Genomic DNA, 27,792 nt, shown 5'->3' on the forward strand with positions numbered 1-27,792 from the left:
ACACACCGGGGACATCCCGTGAAAATTTAAATACTGCGTTGACTCCGATTTTTTTTTAAAAAGAGTGATTACCGGGGGGGAAAGCGTGGGGGACGTCCTGGAGGTGGACGGCATCATGTAAAGGACCCACAAACTTCTGTGAGTGGCCAATCATGAGTGTGGAATAAATCGTTCATTTAAGGCGCTCCAAGAGCTGTGTCTTTGATTCACTGTCCTAGGCTTACTGCCTTTCAGTCATCAGGAGCAGGTAAAAATGGACCCATTTTTGTATCCGCTGTAACCGACTCATTCAGTTGTCCCTACCGTAAAGAGGCGGAAGGTTTACCTGCCCTCACATTCAGAAATACACAGATGGGGCGGTGGTGGATTGGATTCCTTTGTGTATAGTTTATTAAAAGCTTTGCAAGGTATGCACATAGGGCACACTAGAATCATAGAGTTGGAAGGGGCCTCTAAGGCCATCAAGTCCAACCCCCTGCTCAATGCAGGAGTCCACCTTCAAGCATCCCTGACAGGTGGCTGTCCAGCTGCCTCTTGAAGGCCGCTAGGGTGGGAGAGAAGGACATGAGTACACTAATAGGAGGCAGGGATTGAGAGTGGCAGGGTTTTGAAAGTGAGGACTAGAAACTTGGGGCTGATTTGGCATGTGGCAAGCCTCCCAAAATGACTCTTGATACTGGGGAGCCCCGCCATCCAATTCTGTTCACATTTCCAAGTCTGCTACTTTCAATCCTAGGAAGATTAACCTGCAGCAGACCGCCTCAGTTTTCCCCATCTGTAAAATGGGCATAAGAAACAGCTGTAGGGGGGCGGTTATTGAAATGGGACGCTTGCTATTCCATCCTCCACCCCTGCCCGGCAGTAAAGTAATACCTTATTTGCCTGCACATGTTTGCCATGTGGTTCTGTGGACTTTTGTGATATTAAAAGATATGTATTTTTTTCTTTTCACGTTTTGTTTAAAAGGTTATTGTTACCTTTGGCTTGTTTATTTTTCCTGCCCTGGTGGAAGCCAGAGCAGGACAGCCAGGAAACATTAACGGTGGAAGCAAACTAAAATAAACAGGCACAAGGCCACCACGCCCCATGCAATGGGGGAAACTAGTGCAGTGATGGGAAAATAGCTTCCAGCTATTCTTGGGGTTGGCAAATGCAAGCGGCGTTGATACCCTGGCTTGCACGTTTAGCCTGATCGAGGCCTTGTTGATTCGGTCTCAAAGGAAGCCCGTCTTCAGCGTCATTTCCCCCCTTCGCCTCATTCCCTCGGTCTGTGAAATGGGCGCATTCCAAACCTATCTGAAACCATTCAGTTGTGAAGGAACGCGGCTTGGTGCATAGGAAGGAGGAGGAGTGTTTCTGATTAGGAAATGCCTCATGGGGCTGTGCAAAAACGTTAAAAAAAAGGCAGTAGTTGAATGATCTGATATATACAGAGTGCCCAAAGCACACAACAACAGGATATACAGCCAAGGATGGACAGTGATAATTAAACTTGTTTATTCACAGATATGGTGGTTATAAGGGATGCAGCCACCCGCCCGGCGAAATGACACCGTCATCAAAGGCAAACTGCTGGTTGCCGAACAAAACTGTACATGAAAATTACTCCTAATACAATACATTTCCACGTTTTTATAATGAATATTTTCTAATGCATGAAGTACATAAATCGAAACCTCAGTCACAGTTTATAGTTCAATGCAGTGCTGGCGATGACATCAGTATAGTAACTTTGCAAGCTATGTTTATAATGCGAGGTTATGTTCACTGTTTCCTTTTTTCTTATCAGCGTTGTAAACTTTATAACAGGCCCCCGGGTTGCTTGTGCTGTGTGCACGGTCGCTTCTTCGGAAGAAACGCAGCGACGGGTCGGCTGAAACCCGTAGATTATTGCGGGGTTGACGCCTCCAAAATGAAAAACAGCCGGTGTGCCTTGAGCTTGGAGAAGTGCAAATAGCAAACCAACATTGGCTCAGGGCAGACAGTACATTTCTCAACGGTGGTCTTAAAACTCCACGGTGGAGTTTTTACACCACCGTTGCGGAACGTGTTGTCTGGCATGAAAATGCCACCCCAAGGTGGAGTTTTTTTTGGAAAACACGCCACGCAGAATATCCACGCTGTGCAGAGGAGAGTTCCTGCACAACCGTTGTGTGGCGGGCTCCGTCGAGTTTCCTGTTGCGTTGACGTTTCCCACTGGCTACAGAGCGGCGAAAGGAGAGAGTGCCATTCTAGGAGAGCCATCAAGATTAGGTTTTTTTTGCAGCAATGGCTGATGGGATACCATCGGGAGGACCGGGGGAGGAGAGAGGGCAGAGGAACTGTCAATCATAGAATCATAGAATAGCGGAAGGGGCCTACAAGGCCATCTAGTCCAACCCCTTGCTCAATGCAGGAATCCACCCTAAAGCATCCCTGACAGATGGTTGTCCAGCTGCCTCTTGAAGGCCTCTAGTCTGGGAGAGCCCACAACCACCCTAGGTAACGGGTTCTATTGTCGTACTGCTCTAACAGTCAAGAAGTTTTTCCTGATGTCCAGCTGGAATCTGGCTTCCTTTAACTTGAGCCCGTTATTCCGTGTCCTGCACTCTGGGAGGATTGAGAAGAGATCCTGGCCCTCCTCTGTGTGACAACCTTTTAAGTATTTGAAGTGTGCTATCGTGTCTCCCCTCAATCTTCTCTTCTCCAGGCTAAACATGCCCAGTTCTTTCAGTCTCTCCTCATAGGGCTTTGTTTCCAGACCCCTGATCATCCTGGTTGCCCTCCTCTGTGTGACAACCTTTCAGATATTTGAAGAGTGCTATCACGGTAGCCCACAGTCACACAAAGGTGGAGTCAGAACACGTTGTGTGGGGAGTGTCCCTTAGGAATTCAACCGTTGTGTGGAGTTTTCATACTGCGTTGAAAATGTGGTGTCTGTACTGAGCCATTTTCTATCATACATTTCACCGCAAATAAATCTGGCTATCTTTATGGAAAGTCATCTTTTCCCCCTTTTTTTACGGCAAGGGAGAATCCAGAGGTTCTCCAGATGTGTTCCGACATTTTCTGTCCCATTTTGAGTATATGTCCATAATCACGGAATTCCTCTTATGTCCCGTACTTCGTGCGAGCCAGAGGGTAATGTATTTTGGCATAGCTTTGGCAAGGATCGTTGCGTTCCCAACCAAGTCTTCATCCTTTGGATTAACTGTACCTTTACAAAATCCAAGGAATTTTGTTTCTGGTTGAAAGGGTGTTCTCTATATCTTATCGTCCCGATTCTCGCTCGTATTTCCACCACTCGGAAAAGGCTATGTCTAAGAACGTTCTCTCCCCAAACTCCAAATATAATAAATCCTGCACGATCACATCATACCGCTTACAGAACCTTGAGCTTCAGGCAGTCCTTTATGCAGCTCAGAAAAAAAAAATGTGCTGGTGAAAATAACATGATGAGGCTCGATGGACGTCCTCCGTCGGAGGCAGTAGACCAGTTGCTGAGGGGCGGTTGCCTTCACGCCCTCCTGGTGGAGCTCCCCGGAGATACATGGCTCAGCTGTGTCTCAGAGAAGACGCATTGCATGTTCATCCGGCGAACGCAAGGTTTATTCTCAGCATTTTATTCAATTGCACAAAAAGCCAGTGCGGTATCCCATCCCGAATTTTTCCATTTCTTTCTAATGGAAACATTAAAAAATATGGAAGAGGGAAGAGTAAATGAGAATGATGAGAGAAATTAAGAGAGAGACAGGAATTATGGTAGAATTTTGCAGTTTTCTTTGCGCTTGTGTGCCGCTGTTGTAGATACACTTACACTGCTGATATGTCCATGAGTTAATCAATGATTTTTACTAGTCAAGCAGTCGTTCCCAAAGCTCTATGCCGTAAGAATAAGAACATCAGAAGAGCCATGGTGGATCAGACCAAGGGTCCATCTACTCCAGTACTCTGTTCACACAGTGGCCAGGCAGCTGTTGACCAGGGACCAACAAAGCAGGAGATGGTGTAACAGCACCCTCCCACCCATGTTCCCCAGCAACTGGTGCACACAGGCTTATTGCCTCAAATACTGGAGGTAGCACATAACCATCAGGGCTAGTAGCCATGGATAGCCTTCTCCTCCAGGAACTTATCCAACCCCCTTTTAAAGCCATCCAGATTGGTGGCCATCACTATTATTATTATTATTATTTATTTATTTATTTATTTATTTATATAGCACCATCAGTGTACATGGTGCTGTACAGAGTAAAACAGTAAATAGCAAGGCCCTGCCGCATAGGCTTACAATCTAATAAAATCATAGTAAAACAATAAGGAGGGGAAGAGAATGCCAACAGGCACAGGGTAGGGTAAGCAGGCACAGGGTAGGGTAAAACTAACAGTATAAAGTCCGCACAACATCAAGTTTTAAAAGCTTTAGGAAAAAGAAAAGTTTTTAGTTGAGCTTTAAAAGCTGCGATTGAACTTGTAGTTCTCAAATGTTCTGGAAGAGCGTTCCAGGCGTAAGGGGCAGCAGACGAAAATGGACGAAGCTGAGCAAGGGAAGTAGAGGCCCTTGGGCAGGCGAGAAACGTGGCATCAGAGGAGCGAAGAGCACGAGCGGGGCAATAGTGTGAGATGAGAGAGGAGAGATAGGAAGGAGCTAGACCGTGAAAAGCTTTGAAGGTCGACAGGAGAAGTTTATATTGGATTCTGAAGTGAATTGGAAGCCAATGAAGAGATTTCAGAAGCGGAGTAACATGGTCAGAGCGGCGAGCCAAGAAGATGATCTTTGCGGCAGAGGGGTGAACAGAAACCAACGGACTGATGTGAGAAGAAGGAAGGCCAGAGAGAAGGAAGGCCATATCCTGTGGCAGTGAGTTCCATAACTTAATGGTACCGTAAGTCTTATTACTCGAGATCTACCGGGCCGATTTTGCTCATTTTTGTTTTAAACTGAAGGCTGAGCAGTGCAGAAAATCCTGAAAGTGTGAAAAAGTTCAAAGCTCAAGCTGTAATAGCCATACATTTTCTCCGCGCCAAAGAGGCAGAGCGGGCCCTCCACCGGTGAGATGTCGGACAACCTTGTTCGTCCAATCAGTGTGGCGTGAATTTTATTTATTTATTTATTTATTTATTTATTTATTACATTTTTATACCGCCCAATAGCCGAAGCTCTCTGGGCGGTTCACAGAAATGAAAACCATAATTAAACAACCAATAGTCTAAAAGCACAAATACAAAATACAGTATAAAAAGCACAACCAGGATAAAACCACGCAGCAGAAATTGATATAAGATTAAAATACAGAGTTAGAACAGTAAAATTTCAATTTAAGTTAAAATTAAGTGTTAAAATACTGAGAGAATGAAAAGGTCTTCAGCTGGTGATGAAAGGAGTACAGTGTAGGCGCCAGGCGGACCTCTCTGGGGAGCTCGTTCCACAGCCAGGGTGCCACAGCAGAGAAGGCCCTCCTCCTAGTATCCACCTGCCTCACTTCCTTTGGCAGGGGCTCACGGAGAAGGGCCCCTGTGGATGATCTTAAGGTCTGGGCAGGTACATACGGGAAGAGGCGTTGCTTCAAATAACCTGGCCCCAAACCGTTTAGGGCTTTTGAATGTTAATACCAGCACTTTGAATCGGGCCCGGACCTGGACTGGCAGCCAGTGAAGCTGGAAAAGGACTGGCGTAATGTGGTCTCGCCGGCCAGTTCCTGTTAGTAACCGTGCTGCCCTGTTTTGTACCAGCTGAAGTTTCCGGACCGTTTTCAAAGGCAGCCCCACGTATAACGCATTGCAGTAATCCAAACGAGAGGTTATCAGAGCATGGATCACTGTAGCTAGTCTACCTCTGTCCAGATAAGGGCGTAGTTGGTATATCAGCCTAAGCTGATAAAAGGTGCTCTTTGCCACTGAGTTCACCTGTGCCTCAAGTGACAGTTCTGGATCCAAGAGCCCCCCCAAACTACGGACCCGATCCTTTAGGGAGAGTGCGACTCTGTCCAGGACAGGGCAAACATCACCTCGCTGGCGGGCTCTGGGCGCAACTGCGCAGTTGGGCTGTCTCCACCAGCAGGGAGTAGGAAAGGAACGGAGGCGGCCAATCGGGGCACACAAGGAAGGGGGTGGGGCATGCAAATTTGGGAACCAGGATCCTTATTAAGGGCCATATTCCCAACTGCGCAACGGCGTAGTTTCAACTGTACCATTTCCCCCCGAGATGCACAAAATGTGTCCAGCTGCATATTAGAATAAATTCTGGGTTCTAGTTCTCTGGTTCTGCTTTCTGGTTTGCCATTTGCTCCTGATGTGGCACGGTGCCCAATTCCTGCAACCTGTCTCAGTTCACACTCACAACACACACGCATATAGGTGCACATGCACCATAGCCAAGTTGCGTGGACTCTGCATTTTCAGAGGAAATCAAAACCTTGCATTGAAAAGCTAAATGCTGACGATGGTTTATAAGTTTGCCCAAATTCGAATAGCCTTTCCTATGAGGAAGGAGAGAGAGCGAAAGAAGGCGCCTAAACCAGCCTTTTCTGACTTTAAGTCCCTAGATGATGGGGATTATGGGACTTGTAGTGCTTCAATGTGTGGGTAGACCCAATGCTGTACTAAAGCTTTATTAACCCTTACCACTGAAAATCCCTCTGGGGCAGGATCTACAATACTGGTTTATAATGGTATTGACTGCTCAGGCCCAGGACACATTCTATATATCCCGTTGTCAAACTGTTTTCAAAGTGTTATATCCTTTTTGGTGTAGATCTGGGGTTCTGCCAAGCATTTTTGTAGCCTTTCTTCAGCCAAAACTAAAGGCTCCTGGGGTAGCTTTATATAAAGTCAGTAAAACCAGAGAGTCCCTGCCCGGAAGCTTACAGTCTAAAAGGACACAACACAGAAGGAAAAAGGAAAGAGGAGGGAAGAGGGACATTTCCTATTTCCAATCTCTTTTTGCAGTCATAGGGTTTAGCAACTTGTTTCTTTTTTTTAAAAAAAAAGAATTTAAACCATGAAAACAGGAATGCCCAGGATCCCAAATTTTGTGCCCAATGCAAAATTTTGGAGCGTCTGTCCCCCACCCTCCGCTTCTGCTTATTTACTAAATGGGCAAAGTTTATTGTCTGTAGCTGATTCCTCGGAAACGTTTACCACTGTATCCATATTTCTTGGGCTGAATACTTGAGCAGAGGAGGGTGGGAAGTGTTTAAAATAATAATAATAATAAAATCCTTCTTTTCGGTCAGCCGCCAGATGGTGTGAAAAGAAGCGTCCTCGTTCAGTTCTCCTAGAGGGTCAGAGACACATGTTCGCTCGGAACTGACCCAAGACCAACATAATTTTTGACCTCGGGGCACCAAGCAGCTGCATTTGATTTTCTAGGCGGATAATTTTGTAATTCTAGCTGGAGTCCCCCGAGGGCAGAGGGCTGGGTGTTGTATCGCTAATAAAATACCGAACACTTCTAATTGCAGTGCCATGTGGGATTTGAAGGGGGAGATGGTTCCACCCGAAGGTCAAAAAAGCATTTCCTCATTGTGGCAGGAATACTTATCACCAGGCTTCCACAAACCTGGGGTCCTTGGGATCGTTTAGACTACAACTCCCATGCTCCCTACTGTGGGCAGTGCTGGATGAGGATGTTGGGAGTTGTAGTTTCCCCCCTACTTGGTAGCTTCCAGATGTGTCAGACTGCAACAGCCGTACCGGTTGGGGGATAATGGGATTTGTAGTCTAACACACACCTAGAGGGTGCAGGTACACGGTTTTGGGTGATGACCATGATTGCTAAATAGCTGGACGTAGTAGAAGCCAGATTTCTCTGTTCTTTGTACCCATAGCACGCTGGTGAGTTCACGGCAGAGGTAGCTCTTGAACCCGGAGCCTACTGGTTCCTGGGCTGTAGGACGGGCTGTAGTGGCTGTCACCACATCTTGTGGCTGTGAGTCCCATAGGTTAACCAGAGCTTCTGTCCGTCCTAAATCCACCGACTACAGGGGCTCTATTTCTGAACGGCACGGGAATGATTTTGGGAGGAGAGTTGGCGTGTTGCGTGTGGGCTTGCGATTGAGGAGTGTGCCTGCGTGTCTCTGTATGTGTATCAAGGGAGCAGAGAAGAGCTAAACGCATTTCTGTAGATGAAGCTGTTTTCCTTTCTTTGGGAGGCAGGCCTTTCACTTGAGAAGGCCGAGTCTCCAGTTCTAGAGGCGGGGCTTCCCTGGGCCAAAAGGTGCCCTAAACTCACCTCCTCGTGATCCTTCCAAAATTCCTCGTCTCTCTCTCTCTGCAGTCCTTTTTAGCTTCTTTACAGAGAGCGGAAGGGAACTGGGTCCCCTTTTTGCCGGACAGATAATCAGTGCCTCCGTTACTGTCTGAGTCGGTACTATCTCACCCGCCGCTGCCTCCCTGAAAATGCCAAGGAACAGGACTGCTGAGCAGAACCGCCTTCGTTTTATTAAAAAATGCCCTTTTTTGGCTGAAAAATGTGCCCCTTCTGGACCTCTTCTCCTTGACCGGCTTCCGACGTCACCGCCCGGCGAGGAAGGAAACGGCTGTCTGCATGGGCTCACCAGCTGGGAAGCATCTCCTGACACTCAGGGCAACTGCGCAGGGGAGAATTCTGGGAAACGGGCACACCGTCCGGAATGGGGACAGGAACTCTTCGCCGCTTCTCCAGAAAGGCAAGACTTTTATTTACGTGTGTTTTTGTTCGGAAGAGTGGAGAAAGAAGGCCCTGACCAAACGTAGCTGCTGCGGCTGAGGAACGGGAGCTGAGCAGGCTCCTATTTCTCCTCTATCAACACTCCTGGGTGTGTTTCCACGCCAGCCTTTTCTTTCCTTTGTACCAGATGCCTGCCACGAAAGCCACGAGCAGAGCCTGAAGACAACAGCAGCCTCCCGCCATCCTATTGTTGCTCTCCAGCAAATGGCCCTCTGTGGTAGAGTGCCACTAAGCATGGAGGTTCCATTCCTAACTTTCAAGGCTGATAAGAACGTAAGACGTGCCCTCAGACCAAGAGTCCGTCTAGTCCAGCACTCTGTTCCCATAGTAGCCGACGAGCTGTCGACCAGGGACCCACAAAGCAGGACATGGTGCAACAGCACCCTCCCACCCATGTTCCCCAGCAAGTGGTGCACACAGGCTTACTGCCTCTGATACTGGAGGTGGCACACATACCCATCAGGGCTAGTAGCCACGGATAGCCTTCTCCTCCAGGAATTTATCCAACCCCCCTTTAAAGCCATCCAAATCGGTGGCCATCACTACATCTTGTGGTAGTGAGTTCCATAGTTTCACTGTGCGCTGTATGAAGAAGTCCTTCCTTTTATCTGTCCTGAATCTCCCACAGATCAGCTTCATGGGATGACCCCGTTGGGTGCTAATATTATGGGAGAAGGAGAAAAATGTGTCTCTCTCCACATTCTCTACACCTCTATCATGGCTCCCCCCAGCCTCCGAAAACAATCTTGGAAGCTCAGACCCTGCTAAAAGATCTCAACTCTGTGATTTTGTCTTAATCTCCTACTTAAAGCCATCTAGGTTAGTGGCTGTCACCACATCTTGTGGCTGTGAGTTCCATAGGTTAACCAGGGCTTCTGTCCGTCCTAGATCCACCGTCCATCAGGTTCGTTGGGTAACCCCCGAGATCCAGTGCTAAAAGAAAGTTTGGGACAATGTTTTGAAGGGTTGGGACGTGATGGCCTTATAGGTCCCTTCCAACGCTCCTATTCTATGATTCTTTGAATGGTGCCAGGCTGAAGGGGTGCCGGAGTTGAAAATGGGGGACATAGGGCGGCAGGCGGGCCGTTGATTTCAGAGCTGACGCTGCGCGTCTCGTGTTGACCGCTCTCTGTTCCCTCGCAGGTCCCCCAAAGGATACCTCGGCAGGCCTCCGAAGACGACGGCACCGGGGGTCGTGTGCCGGGGGTCTGGAGCCCCTGGGGTTCGTGGTCGGATTGCTCTCAGCCCTGCGGCCTCGGCGTCTTGGAGCGGAGCCGCGTGTGCCAGTCTCTGTATCAACGGGTTCCCTGGGCGGGGAGGACCGAGTTGGGCCCGCAACCGATCCATCCGCAGCAAGAGGAGAGGGCCGCCAGCCCGTATCCGGCCCGGCCGGCCTACCCGCTCCATCCTGAGAGGAACGCCAGGCCGGCCCTGTCCTTCCACGGCGGCAGCTCCGTGCTCCCTCTGCACAGCCTGCCCCGGCCACCTCACGCCCCTTACAGCCCGCAGAACCGCTACACCCGCCACGAGGCCTTCCCGCCTGAAGAGTCACCCCTGGCTCAGTCCCGGGATGCCGGGGTCGCCCCCCACCCCAACCCTCGGAGGGACTCTTCCCCGTCCCGTGAGGCTGCCCGACCGCCAAGGCCTCAGGGAAGCCAGCTGGGTCGGGAGCGATACCCCAGCCACGCTTCGTCTCAAAGACCACCGCACGGCGCAAACGCTGCGCCTACCAGGCGGGGCGGGACGGGGCGGCCTCCTGCCCGTGACTCCATCCCCTTGTTCAAGCCCCTGAGGCGAGACAGCTACGAGGCGGGACTCAGCCCCGACAGGCCCCGTCACGGCAGCCAAGCGGATGGCAGCCAAGCGGACGGCAGCCGATACACCTGGGCTGCAGCCCCGACGCCTGAGGCCCAGGCAGCCCGGAGGTAAGAATTTGGGATCTTTTCTTGATCATTCCAGAGTACAGGACGTGGACTAATGGGCTCACGTGACAGGAAGCCAGATTCCAGCTGGACATCAGGAAAACGTCCTGACTGTTAGAGCAGTACAACAAAACCTCAGGAAAAACGTCCTGACTGTTAGAGCAGTACGACAAAACCTCAGGAAAAATGTCCTGACTGTTAGAGCAGTACGATAAAGGAGCCCATGACCTCGGGAGGTGGTGGGCTCTCCCACCCTAGAGGCCTTCAAGAGGCAGCTGGACAACCATCTGTCAGGGATGCTTTTAGGTGGATTCCTGCCTTGAGCAGGGGGTTGGACTGGATGGCCTTGTAGGCCCCTTCCAACTCTGCTATTCTATTATTCTATGATTCTACCACAGTGGAGTGGGATTTGGAAGTCAGAGAGGGGGGCACAGGTAGACGAAACGGGCCTATATGAATAATAATATCTCCAGGCCACGTCACGGTGTCATTTGCCCGTTCTGTCATGTTTCCACGTTGAGCTGTGATTTAGAAATTTAGTTATTTATTTATTACATTTTCATACCACCCAATAGCCGAAGCTCTCTGGGCGGTTCACAAAAAAATGCAGAAAAGAAAAATCTGCGTGAATAGTTAAGTAATATTTAGTAGATTTCATGTATTTGCAGATTTCCAAATGCAGGGTCTCTGAAAACACACATTTCTGCCGGGATTGGCTCTCAAAAATTAGCATTTTTGAAATGCATTTTGATACGTATTTTTGAGCGGGGGGTTGCGTGCGAATGTTCAGGAATGGCAAAAGAATCTAATATTGATGTCGGATTGCAATTCCCACCACCCCTAGGACTGATGGGGGTTGGAGTCCAAAACATCTGAAAGCCTGGGGAAATTTGCCTTATCTTGTCACAGCAGTCCTGTGAACTAACTCAGTCTTGTAAACCCGCATGAAATGGGGGAGCTGAGGCTGGGCGTGAGTGGCTTGCCTAAGGCAACCAAGTGAGTTTATGGCAGAATCTCTCTTGTGAGTCTGTAGCTTGGTCTCTTAACCGCTACACAACACCAGCTCCTACACCGGGTGGATCACTAAATTCCCACCCAGGCATTCAGTCCAGGAGGTGCTGTTCTGGTCAGTTGATATTGGAACGGACCATAATCTAGATTTCACAAGCTTCCCAAATCACGTAGTCAAGGTTTAGGATCAGGGTCAAAACACACGTGGTACGGGTCCCTCCTTTCCTATGGAAACTAGACTTCCCCAACCTGGGGTTCTCCAAAACGGTTGAACTACAACCTCCCATCATCCCCGGCCAGCCTGCCCAATAGTCGGGGATGATGGGAGTTGTGGTCCAAAACGTCTGGAGGACACCACGGTCAGGGGAGGTTGATATAAATATTTTACAGGCAAACTGTTGCAAAGCGCTCGGAGAACTTTCGCTGTGGGGCGGCATAGAAATTAAATATAATGGAGGGGAGAAAGGTATTTCCCACTGGCCTTTGCCCATTCAGCCGGTAGTATTGATATGATTGCCCTGGCAGCTAATTGGCCACCCCACATGGCATGCATTTAAATGTGTTGTGTCAGACTACGATTCCCATGATCCGGTTCTGAAAGACGGTGAGAACTCTCTGTTTGAAATCTCGAGCCGTTTTTATAAAACGACGGTTCCCGTGGGACTTCGCAAACTGGGCATGTTTCGCCTGGAGAAGAGGAGATGGAGGGAAGACATGAGAGCACTCTTCAAATACTTGAAAGGTTGTCACACAGAGGAGGGCCAGGATCTCTTCTCGATCCTCCCAGAGCGCAGGACACGGAATAATGGGCTCAAGTGACAGGAAGCCAGATTCCAGCTGGACATCAGGAAAAACTTCCTGACTGTTAGAGCAGGACGACCAGTGACCTAGGGAGGTTGTGGGCTCTCCCGCACTAGAGGCCTTCAAGAGGCAGCTGGACAACCATCTGTCAGGGATGCTTTAGGGTGGATTCCTGCATTGAGCAGGGGGTTGGACTGGATGGCCTTAGAGGCCCCTTCCAACTCTACTATTCTATGATTCTATGAACAAGCCGTTTTGAGCTGGGTTGTGTTCTAAAGAGTGTGTGGTTTTTTTCTAGTGGGGGGAGAGAGGGAGGGAGGGAGGGGAGCTAAAATCGGAGCAACCCCTTCCTTGTATCCCCACCAAAACTCGCCTTGTGAAACCTTGTGCCTTCCAGGTCTCGGGTTCGAGAATCTATCAAGCCCGGCAAGTATGGCTACGGGAAAGTGCCCTTTGCTTTGCCCCTCCACAAAGATGTGGCCCAGGGGTCTGCGGGCCGCTTTAAGAGGCACCACGGGGACCGAGCCGGTGAGCTGCCCCCTCCTCCTCCACCACCTCCTCCTCCTCCGAAGAAGCAGAAGCACAAAGCCATCCACACTCGCTCCCACGAGGAGGCCACGGGCCCGGAGAAGGAGCTGCCGACCTCCAGGGTTGACCCCGGGACCCCTCACCACCCGAAGCAGGTTCTGCTAACCGACGGCACTGCTCCGCCCTCCCTGCAGGTGGACGAAGGGGTGGAGAACCACTCAAGACACGGCCACGCAGAGAGCAATAGGCACACCGCAAATGGAGGCGGTGGCGTAGGGGACGCGTCTCGCCCCACGGAACCTGGGACAGCCACAGAGCTGATGAGTGGGTCCTCCGGAGGAGCCGTGCATCATGGTCACCCTGCGGCGACCTCTCCGGAGTCCCACAGCAGCGTTCACGAGACGGGCCGTCCCACGGCACCTGCGGAAATCCAGCCACGGTTGCCTGCCCCCAGCGCCCGCGGAGTGTCCAAAGAGGACCCCCGCTCTGAGAAGTCGATGGGCAGCTCCATCCTGGCCAGGCACGAGGCAGACAAAGATGGGGGTTCCCCCGCCACCGTGGGTCTCCCCCCGTCTCAGATGCCCTCCCCGGGTGGCAGTCCGCTCCCCCACGCAGAACTCCGCCTGACTCACCAGGTGCTGAGGAACCACAGCTCTGCTCCTAAACGGAAAGGCCCGGGGACGGGAAAGAGCCACCGGGCCACCCCAGAGCCTTCTCACCGCCTGGAGAGCAGCGGGGCGGCCCCGCCAGACAGAGGGGGGCACGTTAACCGCCCTCCCCCCCACGGGCCACCCCGATCCCGAAACCAGAGGCAGAATGAGTACCGGACCGGCAGCTACGGCGGCCGGACATCCCATAGCCTCTTCGTGGAACAGCCCACGGCGCCTCGCCCAGCGGAGCCGGACATTTGGCTGCTGCATCGGGGCCGCCCCGTTCAGTTCCACCCCAGGGGGCAAGGGTCACAGAGCGGGGTGCGCCCGGGAAGCGAGATGTCACAGTGGAACCTGTACTACCCGGGCACGGAGACCTTCCACTGCGAGGGAGAAAGCAGGCAGTTCAAAGCCTGCCGGCAAGAGGTAAGGGCAGTGGGGCTGGTTTCGCCGAACTGGTAAAACTCCCGTCGAGCGTGGGTGTGATTGAAGAAACCCTTTTTTGCGGGGTCTGAAGGAGGAGACCTCAGTCCTGATCTCCTTTTGTTTCCCCTTTCTTTTATTTGTCTTTTATGAAAGGAGAATTAAAAACATGGAGGAATAACAGAGGGGACTGCGCTGATGAATTCCTAGGGACTAGAACCTTAGGGCGTTTACTCGGCATGTTCCAACCTTTCCTGATTGGCCCATTGGGCTGCCTTATATGGGGAGTGGGGAAAGCACTTTAGAAGAGGGTGCAGATAGGCGGACTTGGGAATTAAATAGACAGTGATCCTGTCCGCCTGCACATCTGTTTACTTTATTCCCAGCTTTGAGATAGTAAGAAACCCTTAGTGATTAGAACGGGGGAGGAGGGGACCTGGATTCCGTTTGCGGCTTTTTGAGATAATTTCGGCCAGATTTAAGACATCTGAAAATGGTTTCCCCATGTTTGCCATGCTTTTTCTCTCTCTCTCCCCCCCCCCCCCCGCGGTCAAACAGATCCAGCAGGTTTTGGAAGCACTATAAAAGCCTGCCAAATCTGTTTAGCCGAGTATAGCCAGAGAAGCGACCTTTCTTTGAAATCTTTCGCTTACTGAAGGGGGCGGGGAGCTTCCTCTTTCTTTCTCTCCAGCCTCATATGACCCCCGGAGGTTTCGGCGTCTTTGTGTATAAGGCATATATTGTTCCTGGCCCTTTGAAGTGGACATGAGGCATGTCCTTGATTGAACTTCCTGCTTTCCCAAACGCCCTTTATTGTTAGCACAAAGGGGACATTTCCACGTTTTTGCAATGGATAGCTTAGAAAGTGGTTTGTCTTGGACTGAGTTCCTCTGATATATTTGCACCGGTCTTCCTCAACCTGGTGGCCTCGAGATGTGTGAAATCACAACTCTGATCACCAATATGCTAGCTAGGCACGATGGGCGTTGTAGTCCAGTGTGCAGGGGTTGGGGTAACCTGATCAACATGATGAATTTAAATGCACTTGGCAGCGGTTTCATTGTTCTTTCCTCCCAATCCCGATGGATCCGGTTTGATGTAGTGGATCGGAGCTGGGTTCAAATCTTTTTGGTTACCTGGGATCAGCCCCTTCCTCTCTCTCTCTCTCTCTCTCCCTTTCCTACCACACCAGGTTGACGTGACAATAAAAAACGGAGAGCACCCTCTGTGCTAAACCTTAGGCCCAGTGATTTTGTGTGAGTGTTCTGACTTGTGGGGTTCTCTCTGACCTGAACACTCGTCCCGAATGACGTTTCCTGAATCCCAGTTCGGGAGCCAAAACGGTCAAACAGGTTCGAAACGGGTTGGCAAAGATGGCACAATCTAAGCCAGGCCTCGTGTGCCAGCGACCCAAACCCAGCTGTGTATTTCGGCCTGCCAGAACAGGGGTGTTGCACTTCAAGCCCCCGGGTCAAATCTCTCTGGTTACCTTTTCCTCAGACAGACCCGCTGTGACCACCGATAATTCGGGGGATTCCCAGCTTTTGTACAACCCCCCCTCTCACATTCTAAAAGGCCGAAATGCCTCTCCTGAGCATGAGTTGCACGCAAGAAGTATTTTAAGCTAAAATAAACTGATAGTTTTGGAATGTAGGCCTTTGTTTGGGATTCCGTCCCCAGGGAGCTTGTCCAAAATGGAAACCGGGCCTCTGACTAAAAGGTCTTTGACCCCTGCTTTACGGAGCCAGGATAAAAAGATCACCTTCTTAGATGAGAGGATGATTTGGGAATCCTTCTTTTCCCCTCTGCACCCCGCCCCGGCTTTTTTTTCTTCTTCTCCCACAGCCATGCCCACCTGATCGCCCCGACCCTCGCGCTGTCCAGTGTGCCGCCTATAACAACCAAGAGTTCATGGGCCGCCTGTACCAGTGGGAACCCTTCACAGACGGTAAGAGTTCAGACAGCGCCTTCGGATTTACGGTTGACGAACGTACCCCTCCTACCAGGAGTCCCTTTGATCTTCAAAGCGCTGCAACAGGGAGGAGGAATCCCCCAGGTGAAGGTTTCCTTATGGTGACAATCATTGCTATGTATTGACCCTCCAGGGCGCCTACTCTGTGGCTGTTGGATGCTCGACTTCTTGGGCTTTACAAGGCTGCATTTGTGTGTGGGGGGGTGAGCACTGGCTTCTGCCATCTGTACGAAATGGGGCAGGTTCACATGGTCTCTCCCATTTTGCGTTATTCATTCTGATTTTGCTCATCGGGTACGGACCCGGCCAGGGGTGGCCCTGGGTCGCGTTTCCAGATTGCCTGAGGATTCGGCTCTCTGAAATGGCAGGGTCCAGATCCGCATGCCGAGGAGGACGGCGAGGCGGAGGTCGGACGTCATCTGCGGAGGAGAGAACGCCGTGGAGAAAGCTCATCGCAAGGGAAGGGTCTCTGCGATGAAGCCGGGGCCGGGGGCAGGCAGGGTTTTGGGAGAACTGAAAAAATCCATTTCCTTGTTTAGGCTTCGAACAAGCACCTAGTCCTCAAGGACAAGTGGACATGGTGAGTCAACAAGTCATGTGGTGAGGGAGCAGGAGTTTGGCTGCAGTCATGCCCCCCACCCCTGGCTGAATTGTGGGGGGATGTGGGGAAATGACGGTATACCCCCTGATCCTATCATGGGTCTCCCCCACCACCACGAAACTGGCCACATCCACCCCTGCAATGCCGCAACAGCTGATCCTCCCCAACCGCACCTGGTCACACCCTTCCAAGCTCCCTTTGCGACCTTGAGGACTAGATGCTTGCTCCAAGTTTTTCCCCAGGATCCTGTGGCCCGTGCTTGAATTAAAGAATAGTAGAGTTGGAAGGGGCCTCTAAGGCCATCAAGTCCAACCCCCTGCTCAATGCAGGAATCTACCTTAAAGCATCCCTGACAGATGGTTGTCCAGCTGCCTCTTGAAGGCCTCTAGTGTGGGAGAGCCCACAACCTCCCTACGTTACTGGTTCCATTGTCGTACTGCTCTAACTGTCAGGAAGTTTTTCCTGATGTCAAGCCGGAATCTGGCTTCCTGTAACATGACCCCATTAGCCCGTGTCCTGCCCTCTGGGATGATGGAGAAGAGATCCTGGCCTTCCTCTGTGTGACAACCTTTCCAGGACTTGACGAGTGCTATCCGGTATCCCCTCAGTCTTCTCCAGGCTAAACAGGCCCTGTTCTTTCAGTCTCTCCTCCTAGGGCTTTGTTTCCAGACCCCTGATCTTCCTCGTCGCCCTCCTCCGAACCCCCTCCAGCTTGCCTGCATCCTCCTTGAAATGTGGTGCCCAGAACGAGTTTGCGCGGTGTCTGCAAGCTCGTCCAAGACCCTGCCTGCTGCCGGTCAGTTTTGCCGGACGGCCCCTTGCATTTCGGGGGGAGGCCCTTCTCTGTGATTAGCTCGCTCGGCCTCTCCGCCCCGCCGTGCGCAGACCTTGGCTCTGCCGGTTAGAAAGAGCACCGGCTCCTCAGGCAATGTAGAAATACAATCTCAAAGCTTCTGCCGGGGGTCTGATTCCACTCCCCCCCCCACGCCCGCCCGCCCAACATTCCAAAGCAGCAGCTGAGCTCTCTAGTAATCTCAAGGGATGCATAATGAGTGCCCCCGCCTCTGTGTTTTAATGAAGAGTTTATAACAGTGGGTGGTTAATGGTGAACTTGACACTGGCACTTCCATAAGCAGCTTTGGAAAGGTCAGGGAGCCGAGAGCCCGGCAGTGCCAAGAGAGTGCCAGCCCATGGGTCAGGCGTGGTCAGGAGCCAGGCCCGGTGGACCACCTTAAAAGACCTTCTCCCGGCGTGGAGGCCTCACTCGTCCCTTCTCACCGGCTTCGAAGTGAGCTTGCCCAATTTGTCCCGGACAGCGACGTTCTCGGGGCCGACCTGCGGGACTCCTCGCTGCAGGGGGTTGCAAAGATGACTGCCTTTAGATCAGGCAAAGATGTGGAGGGGCCGTCAACCTCTCTCTCGGCTACTGGAAGCCCAAAGGGTAGCCTTTGCCGTCCAAGACGGCCCTATCAAATGGATCATAGAATCATAGAATCCTAGAATAGCAGAGTTGGAAGGGGCCTACAAGGCCATCGAGTCCAACCCCCTGCTCAGTGCAGGAATCCACCCTAAAGCATCCCTGATAGGTGGTTGTCCAGCTGCCTCTTGAAGGCCTCTAGTGTGGGAGAGCCCACAACCACCCTAGGTAACTGATTCCATTGTCGTACTGCTCTAACAGTCAGGAAGTTTTTCCTGATGTCCAGCTGGAATCTGGCTTCCTTTAACTTGAGCCAGTTATTCCATGTCCTGCACTCTGGGAGGATGGAGAAGAGATCCTGGCCCTCCTCTGTGTGACAACCTTTCAAGTATTTGAAGAGTGCTCTCATGTCTCCCCTCCATCTTCTCTTCTCCAGGCTAAACCTGCCCAGTTCTTTCCGTCTCTCCTCATAGGGCTTTGTTTCCAGACCCCTGATCATCCTGGTTGCCCTCCTCTGAACACGCTCCAGCTTGTCTGCGTCCTCCTTGAAATGTGGTGCCCAGAACTGGACGCAATACTCTAGATGAGGCCGAATAGAGAGGAACCAGGACCTCACGCGATTTGGAAGCCATACTTCTATTAATGCAGCCCAAAATAGCATTGGCCTTTCTTGCAGCCATACCGTCCTGAAAATTGCGGCCCACAGCAAGGACTTTCTGGGGTGCGTCGGCCCCCAAACCTCTCCCCCTTCACAACGAGAGAGAGAAGTTCCTACTGTACCCGTTCCTGTAATTTGGAAAACTCGGGTAAACGAGCCAGCTTTCCCCAAACCAAAATATTCTTAAATAAACAGGAGCGTGTAGAGTTTCCCAGACGGAGGGATCTCGTGCGCCTCCCCCCCCCCCCCCGCCGCCTGCCTGCCTCGTTTATATCTAGAGCCAATATTTATGGGGGTTTTAAGCGCGATGGGCCGGGGTGGGGGGGGTGGAGCCGTTCGCACAAAAAGACCCTTTGTCTCTCGCTCGGCGGCCTCGTTCAGCACGGCGTCTGCCGGGCAGGGGTCAGCGGCCCCGGCCGGCCGTGCAAGAGCGGCCAAGCCAGAGACGCTGCGTGCCGCGGCGGGGAACGGCCAAGAGGCAGCTCAATTGGGCCTCCGTTTCCCATCCGTCCTTGGCAGGCCCTTTTAAAACAAACTCTGGAAAATGTGCAAAGATCTTGGCCGCGAACAGCTATTCGCCTCCCAGAAGACCGGTTTCAGCTGGGTAGAAGAGGAAGCCGCCTTTTCGCCTTTCCTGTGAATCCGGCCCTGTTTCAAGGCTCTAGTCCTCAGTTTTTAAAGCTGTGCCCGTCGGCCTTCTCCATAGGGGCACCTTTACCGCAGGGGTACAGTTGGTTTGATTGCTGTTTTCTAACCCAGAGAGCTGTGGGTCTGCGATGGGCACCTATAGACAATTTGGACAGAGATTTTGACTGCTTCCAAAGGAGTTGCATTAATAGAAATATAGCTTCCAAATCACGTGAGGTCCTGGTTCCTCTCTATTCGGCCCTGGTTAGGCCTCATCTTGAGTATTGCGTCCAGTTCTGGGCTCCACAATTCAAGAAGGACGCAGACAAGCTGGAGCATGTTCAGAGGAGGGCAACCAGGATGATCAGGGGTCTGGAAACAAAGCCCTATGAGGAGACACTGAAAGAACTGGGCATGTTTAGCCTGGAGAAGAGAAGATTGAGGGGAGACATGAGAGCACTCTTCAAATACTTGAAAGGTTGTCACACAGAGGAGGGCCAGGATCTCTTCTCGATCCTCCCAGAGTGCAGGACACGGAATAACGGGCTCAAGTTAAAGGAAGCCAGATTCCAGCTGGTCATCAGGAAAAACTTCCTGACTGTTAGAGCAGTACGACAATGGAACCAGTTACCTAGGAGGTGGTGGGCCTTCCCACACTAGAGGCCTTCAAGAGGCAGCTGGACAACCATCTGTCAGGAATGCTATAGGGTAGATTCCTGCATTGAGCAAGGGGTTGGACTCGATGGCCTTGTAGGCCCCTTCCAACTCCGCTATTCTATGATTCTATGATTCTATGAGTTGTTAATGCAGGATGTTTAAATTGCTGTGAAGCCAATTTGTAGAGCAGACATGCCATTATATGTCTTTAAACCAGCTCCTTGTCAATCACTTGCACCAGTTTCAAGGTTCTAGTCCCTGCTCTTTCAAGCTCTTCATGCCCCCCCCCCCCATTTTCACACCCTTTCAGACCATCCTTTGTGAGGGGGAAGTCATAATGACAATTACATCAGGATATAATTTTGTAGTGCAGATATGCCCAAACTCTGTACGCTGGTTCCCTGTCATCACGTGGCCTGCATTTCAAGGTGCTAGTCCTTACTGTTTAAGCTCCTAATACCTACCATCTCCAGCTCTTATCTTTTTTTTATCTTCACATACATCCTTTCCTTCCGACTGTTGATAGATCGTCCACGAATGAATCCTAAAACAACAAATGAAACACGAAACGAGAGATGTGATGGCCCGGGAAAACCCCATAAAAGGAGGCAGGGCAGAAAAATTAGAGAAGAAACATATAGATAGATTTTTTGGAAATTTGGGTGAAAAGGTGGGTGTTTTTCTGGCACCCCTCCCCATATTTATGGGATCCCCTCCCCAGGACTTCACATCTTTAAACAAAACCCATGTTGGCTGTTATTCCATCCTGTGGCAGGCAGTTCCACAGGTTGCTTGTCCGTCGTGTGAAAGAGTGACATGGCAAAAGGAAAACAAAATAGGACATGCGGGGAGAGAAGGGAAGGAGAGAAAGGAACGAATATATTTTGTGAAAAGGCAGGCTGGGGGTGGGCTGAATCCGAGCCTTGCAGGTAAGTTTTTTTAACCCCAAAAGTTTAGGGCTTCCTGGATCTACCTGTTCATTTTACTTTGGGCCCATGAATGGCCTCAGAAGACTTTCTGTTAAATTGCCAGTGCTTCTCCGGTCGCCTGGAAAAGGCTCTCGATTCGCCGCAGGCGACCGAGCGAGCTGCGACTTTGCGATCCTGACCTTCCCTGCCGTTTTTGTCTTGCAGTGCGCGGCTCCCAGCGCTGCGAACTGAACTGCCGCCCCATCGGCTACCGCTTCTACGTGCGCCACACGGAGAAGGTGCAAGACGGCACGCCGTGCGAGGCGGGCTCCCCAGACATCTGTGTGGCCGGCCACTGCCTCGTGAGTCACCCGTTTCCTCTCGTTTCCTTGGAGGGCGGTTGGACGTTTGGGAAGACTTGGGGATGAGCTCTCCCAAGACGGCGGAGATATCATATGCGACACTCGGATACGGGTGCCAGTATCTCCCATGTATTGTTCTTCTTGTCCGCTGCCTCGCCAGACCCCCGGCTGCGACGGGATCCTGGGTTCGAATCGCACGTTGGACAGCTGCGGGGTGTGCGGGGGCGACCACACCACTTGCAAACTGGTGGTGGGCAACTACAGCGAGACAGACGTCCCGATTGGATACCACCGCATCTTGGAGATCCCGGCGGGGGCCACTCGGATCCAGGTCAAAGAGATGACTCGTAGCCCCAATTACCTGGGTATGGACTCTCTCTCTCTCTCTCTCTCTCTCTCTCTCTGTGTGTGTGTGTGTGTGTGTGTGTGTGTGTAAAGGCACCCTCCTTTTGCTCCAACAACAATTTGAAACCATTAGTGAAAAGACTATCAGGTCTCAGGTTCAAGTCCTGCTTTAGGGAAGCAATGGCTGACGCTGCTCTCTGTAGTAAACTCACGCACACGATGGGTGTGCACACGTTTATTAAGAACATACCAAGAGTTTATATACCATTCTGTACTCCTTCAATTTCCCCCTCCTCCTTGGGTGAGTCATCATTAATTGTCACTGTTTGAGTAAGGTAATTAACTTTTCTCATTACCGGTGTTTGCTAAACTAGCTCTCTTACCCTGTTTGTTCCCCGGATTAAGCTGGAAGTCAACAGGACGCTCTGCTCTTAGACAATTAACAATAGGGAGATTAAGGGGTCTGTCACTTCCACCCTTTATCTCCAGACAGTTTGCTGTCTGCAAAGACTCCAGGCGTTGTGACATCCCCACAGCTCTCAAACAACAACAACAACAATAATAAAATAAATTATTGCATTTCTATACCGCCCAATAGCCGAAGCTCTCACGACGACGATGATGATGATTTATTTATTTATTACATTTTATATCGCCCAACAGCCGAAGCTCTCTGGGCGGTTCACAAAAATTAAAACCATGAAAAGCATAATAAAACAAACAACAGTCTGAAAACACAAATACAAAACACAATATAAAAAGCACAACCAGGATAAAACCACACTGCAGAGATTGATATAGATTAAAATACAGAATTAAAACAGCAAAGTTTAAATTTGAGTTACGTTAGGTGTTAAAATACTGAGAAAATAAAAAGGTCTTCAGCTGACGACGGGAGGAATACAGTGTAGGCACCAGGCGAACCTCTCTGTGGAGCTTGTTCCACAGCCGTGGTGCCACAGCAGAGAAGGCCCTGCTCCTGGTAGCCACCTGCCTCACTTCCTTTGGCAGGGGCTCACAGAGAAGGACCCTTGTAGATGATCTTAAGGTCCGGGCAGGTGCATAAGGGAGGAGGCGTTCCTTCAAATAACCTGGCCCCAAACCGTTTAGGGCTTTGAATGTTAGTACCAGCATGTTAGTACCAGTACCGTGCATATAATCCATGATGCATTATATGGACAGACACAGTACAGCTGCAAAAATAATTCACCAACAACTGCCCATCAAATTCAATCTCATCAAACAACCTGCACTGTACTATACATACTCACCCGAAACAACCTTGGGAAATGCAGATCATAAAATATGCCGGGACAGAACAATTCATAGGGCAAGACAATACTTTGCAACTGACCAGACATAACAGTTATAGACAAAAAAAGAAAAACCAGACCTCATCGACATAGCAATGTCTAATGACAAAAATGTTGTAGGAAAGGAAGAGGAAAAGAGAGCGAAAATTATACACCACTGGCCATGGAAGTTAAAGAACTATGGCAACAGGAAAATGTCACAGTTATTCTGTTAGCCACATCAGTCACTGCCATCACATCAAAAACTATACAGAAAATCTTCAGAAACTGGGCCTACCAAGATACGTCCACACCAGAAAGCAAGACATACTTAAAACATGCTCAGTAGTTAGGAAGTTTCTGAATCAGTAAAGGACAACATGACCTGGCAAAGGCCATCACGTCCATCTAGAAAAGCGGCCATGAGTGAGAAAAGACATGATGATGATAATAATATCTGGAGTATCTATCTGCATTGTCATGAATTCCAGAGATTCTTTCAGCATTGTAGAGGCAGATTAATCTCAGAAGATTTGTGTCTCTTTTATTTGTCTGGAGCTAAAATGCAGCAGTCAGAAGCTGCTTTTCCATTGAGCAAATGAAATCTCTAGGGTTGCTGCTGCTATTTAATCCGGGGCCTGGCCAATCCGGAGGCCGCATCCTAATGCTGGCCAATTGTAAAAGCCCACACGGACTGCCACGTACACCCTTTGATTCCCCGAGAATCCACGCTGGAAGCGCCTTCTCCTGGTCCCAGAGCAACCAGGCATCATCTTTAACCAGTTTTATGTATTGTATTGTGATATTTAATGTGGTTCTCCGCCTCGATCCAGAGGGAGAAGCACATTAAATACCACAATACAATACATCAGTGGTTCCCAATTAGCGAAGTACTGCGGACCCCTTGTTTTTCAAATGCCAAGCCATGGACCCCCTACTTTTGAAAACTTTGTTATCTCTATGGTAGTTACCTGTGCGAAGCAATTTTTTGGAGAAAATAAGGGGTAGCCCCTAATAAGCAAAGGATTTTAGATATACTAAAAAACAGACCATAACATTGGTGATATTACCACGCAAAAATGACAATGATTTCGTTAGGAATATAAAGACGAATTTAATTTTACTAACGTCTAGTTTACAATTGAACCAATTATGACCTGTCGAGCAGCTCCTAAACCTAAATGTGATGGGAGAAATCGTGCCTCTTTTTGTCCCGGACAATCCCTTCCACATCCGGTTCAATATTTCCTACTTTTAATCTCAAATCTGGATCGACATCGAGCCGATTTCTAAGCTTGTTCTTCATATAGCAAAATGTCGAAAATGTTTGTTCGCAAAGATATGTGGAACGAAAGGGAACTAGATGTTTCAAAGCTTTCTCACCGAACTTCTTATAATCAGGAAAAACCTTCACCCAGAATTGGTCCAGTCTATATTCTTTGAAAAATGATTTCAATGAACCATCACAAGTCACGTCAACGAGTGCATCTCGCTCTTCCGCAAATAGAGTTGTTAGTTGTACATCACCACATTCAAAGGGATTCCTTCTCCATGAGTTTTCAGGATTAGGTGCAGGGAAGTCATCTCTGAAGCTAGTCGCTAAATCACGCAGGTGCTTTCGTTCGTGATGTCACCGTCGAAGCAAACAGAGCGCGGGAGATGGCGTATTTTCTTTTATTAAAACGCAGGCCTTGCAGAGCGAATAGGTGAATGGTGCCACGAACTCCCTGGGGTGTGTGCGTGTCCGCGGACCACCAATTGGGAACCACTGCAATACATAAAACTGGTTAAAAGAGCACGTAAAACTGGTACAATATTAAAATAACTATCACAGCATCTTAAAACTCTCAGGTTTAAAATCCACCTGGGTAGGCCTGCCGGAAGAGATTAGTCTTTTGACTCTGTGGCGACACAAATGCACTCTGTATGCGCTCAGAGGCACCCTTTTGTTCCTTTGAGGTTCGTTCCAGGGCAGAGGCTTTAATGGGCGGAAGTGTGGCCCTCCCATCAGCCCCGGCTGGCATAGGCACTGGTGAGAGATGATGGGAGGTGTAATCCAACCCCATCTGGAGGGCTACCAATGTGTCCATTTCGCTTTCTCTGCCTTTCTCATTTCTCCAGTCTTCAATTTGGCTTGTCTCGAATGTTGAGTCGCTTTGGGTGAAATTGCGCACGAATTCATTTTTGTGTGCACGTTTCTCCCTCCTGGGTGCATTTCTGCCTAATAAACACTTTAATTTGTGTGTGCAAGCAATTACCCAAATAATTGCCTTTTAACGCCATCTCCCCGACCTGCGTTTTCTGACTGGAGAACTCAGTCGCCAGATTCGGAGAAGCACGAACGCTGAACCATCACGGTGTTTCCTTTTGCGTGTCAAAAAGTCACATTAAACTGCAAACTAAGCAAATTATCTCCCCCTTTCTACACTTCAGGGGTTCGCTCTCTTTCGGCCTACATTCGCTTTGCTTAGGGGGATGGCCGGTTGAAAGGGGGGGCACGGGAGGCGATTCGGGACTGGAGCCCCGACTTTGAACCAACCGTGGCTCCGTGTTTTTCTCTCTCTCCCCCACCCATGTCAGCCCTTCGTAGCCACAACGGCAAATCGATCATCAACGGGAATTGGGCAGTGAATCCTCCGGGGCGCTACGAAGCAGCCGGCACTGTCTTCGTATACACCCGCCCGGGAAGCGACAGGCAGGAGGGCGAATCGCTGACCGCTGAAGGCCCCACCACGGAAACTATAGATGTGTATGTGAGTACGCAGTGAGAGGGGAGGTTGAGGCGTGTGCCCTTTGGAGGCTTCCGGGCGGGTTGTGGAATTCTACATCCTGATTAATTTTTTTTTAAAAAAAACTCAGCTTTAATTATTATGTTCAAAAATCAAGTTTCTAGCCCCTAAGGCGGCGAAATGTGTTGGCGATGGTTCACGAAACCTACAGAAGGGCCTTACAGGGAGAGTGAGCTCAGTTTCCATTAGTTTGACACGATGGTCTGCTCCGCTCATCTCGGTAACTCCAGGATGCATCGTTCCAGATACGCAAATGTATGCAGACGTCCGTTGTTTAAACAGATTCCCTTTCCTTTCCTTTTTGAGTTAGGGTGTAGCTTGATAGACTCTAAAGGTTTTATTTATTTATTTATTGCATTTATGTACTGCCCCATAGCCGAAGCTCTCTGGGCGGTTTACAAAAGTTAAAACCAGTGAAGCTTAAAAACAAATCTACAACATTTTTAAAGCATCAGAAGCATAAAAACAACAATATCCATTTAAAACAGCCATTCTGGGGGCAGTTACATACTCAGCATATCATAGAATAGCAGAGTTGGAAGGGGCCTAAAAGGCCATCTAGTCCAACCCCCTGCTCAATGCAGGAATCCACCCTCAAGCATCCCTGACAGGTGGTTGTCCAGCTGCCTCTTGAATGCCTCTAGTGTGGGAGAGCCCACAACCTCCCTAGATAACTGATTTATTTATTTAGTAATTTATTTATTTATTTATTTATTTATGCGGGTCGTTCCCCTTTCCCGGGGAACCCTGGGGGCTGTAGTTCTGAGAGAATGATTGTCCGCATTTCCATCAAAATAGAATTCCCTGGATGCTTTGAGGAGGAAAGTCATGACAGTTCACCTGGCCCAAAGATGATTCCAGGTTGTAATGTTGACCGCTGTGCCATTGTACTGTGCTGTGAACTCCAAGCTGTCATGAAGAAAAAATGGATGCCCTCAAGCATGGCTGTTCTGTGTGTCACCCTCACGTTAGCCGTGTTTCCTTGAATTTGCAAGGCAGGGAACAATCTGAGTTCATAGAATCATAGAATAGCAGAGTTGGAAGGGGCCTACAAGGCCATCGAGTCCAACCCCCTGCTCAGTGCAGAAATCCACCCTAAAGCATCCCTGACAGATGGTTGTCCAGCTGCCTCTTGAATGTTGTGAACTGCCTGGGAGAAGAGAAAAGTCTTGACCTGACGCCGAAAAGATAACAATGTCGGCGCCAGGCGAGCCTCGCCGTGGAGATCATTCCATAATTGTGGGGGCCACCACTGAAAAGGCCCTCTCCCTTGTTGCCATTGGAATATCGGATGCAGAGTGGGGCCCTGGGTGGTGTTGGGGAGAGGAATGAGAAACGTGTGTGTGTGTGTCTGTACTCTAGGTGGGTGGAGCTTTGGAAATGGGAGGAGCCTTCTGATGGTAGCCCAAGGAGATACTCATGCGGTTGTGAATGGGGTGTGTTTGAGCCCTTTTCATTGCACGAAGAGCAACTTCCTTCCCAAAACACATAATTTAAATTTTGGGACACGCTGCCACAGGATCCCATAGCTTTTGAGAGGGACAGAAGCAAATCTACGGCTGTGTCCCGTGATACCAAAACAGTGCTAGGTTTTAATGCTGTGAACCACTGAGAGATTTTATTATATTCAGCGATATATAAATGTTACTAATGCTATATAAATGCTACTAATAACGGCATAGGAAGGGCGAGCTATTTCCTGAAACAGAAGGATTCCTAATAGCCATACAGGATACAGGGTATAGCAACCAAGAACTACCAAAAACACATCATAAAAGGTAACAGTTTGCTACAGATTTATGTAGGAAATGTCATCAATCCCAAGGAACAATAGGCCATGTAACAGGAGGATGTGAAATTTTGTCATGATTGGACTATACAGACAGACACAATACAGCTGCAAAAATAATTCACCAACAACTGGCCATCAAATCCAACCTCATCAAACAACCTACACCATACTGTACATACTCACCTGAAACAATCCTGAAAAATGCAGGTCATAACATATACTGGGACAGAACGATTCAAGATAATACTTTGCAACTGACCAGTCGTAACAGTTACAGACAAAAAAGAAAAACACGCTTACCTCATCGACATAGCAATGCCTAATGACAAAAATGTTTTAGAAAAGAGG

At 49.8% G+C, this 27,792-nt stretch overlaps 1 protein-coding gene across 1 annotated transcript in view; it reads left to right on the forward strand.

Annotated features, from left to right (window-relative positions):
- Positions 1-27,792, forward strand: part of ADAMTSL4 (ADAMTS like 4) — a 130,339-nt gene that overhangs the window by 85,381 nt on the left and 17,166 nt on the right. The window contains exons 8-13 of the mRNA XM_063145710.1: positions 9,833-10,614; positions 12,821-14,027; positions 15,870-15,972; positions 21,090-21,226; positions 21,387-21,591; positions 25,444-25,616. Coding sequence (XP_063001780.1) covers positions 9,833-10,614; positions 12,821-14,027; positions 15,870-15,972; positions 21,090-21,226; positions 21,387-21,591; positions 25,444-25,616 — 2,607 coding nt within the window. The remainder of the gene's footprint in view (positions 1-9,832; positions 10,615-12,820; positions 14,028-15,869; positions 15,973-21,089; positions 21,227-21,386; positions 21,592-25,443; positions 25,617-27,792) is intronic.

The sequence above is a fragment of the Elgaria multicarinata genome, chromosome 21 (assembly GCF_023053635.1).
Source record: "Elgaria multicarinata webbii isolate HBS135686 ecotype San Diego chromosome 21, rElgMul1.1.pri, whole genome shotgun sequence".
NCBI classification, from domain to species: domain Eukaryota; kingdom Metazoa; phylum Chordata; class Lepidosauria; order Squamata; family Anguidae; genus Elgaria; species Elgaria multicarinata.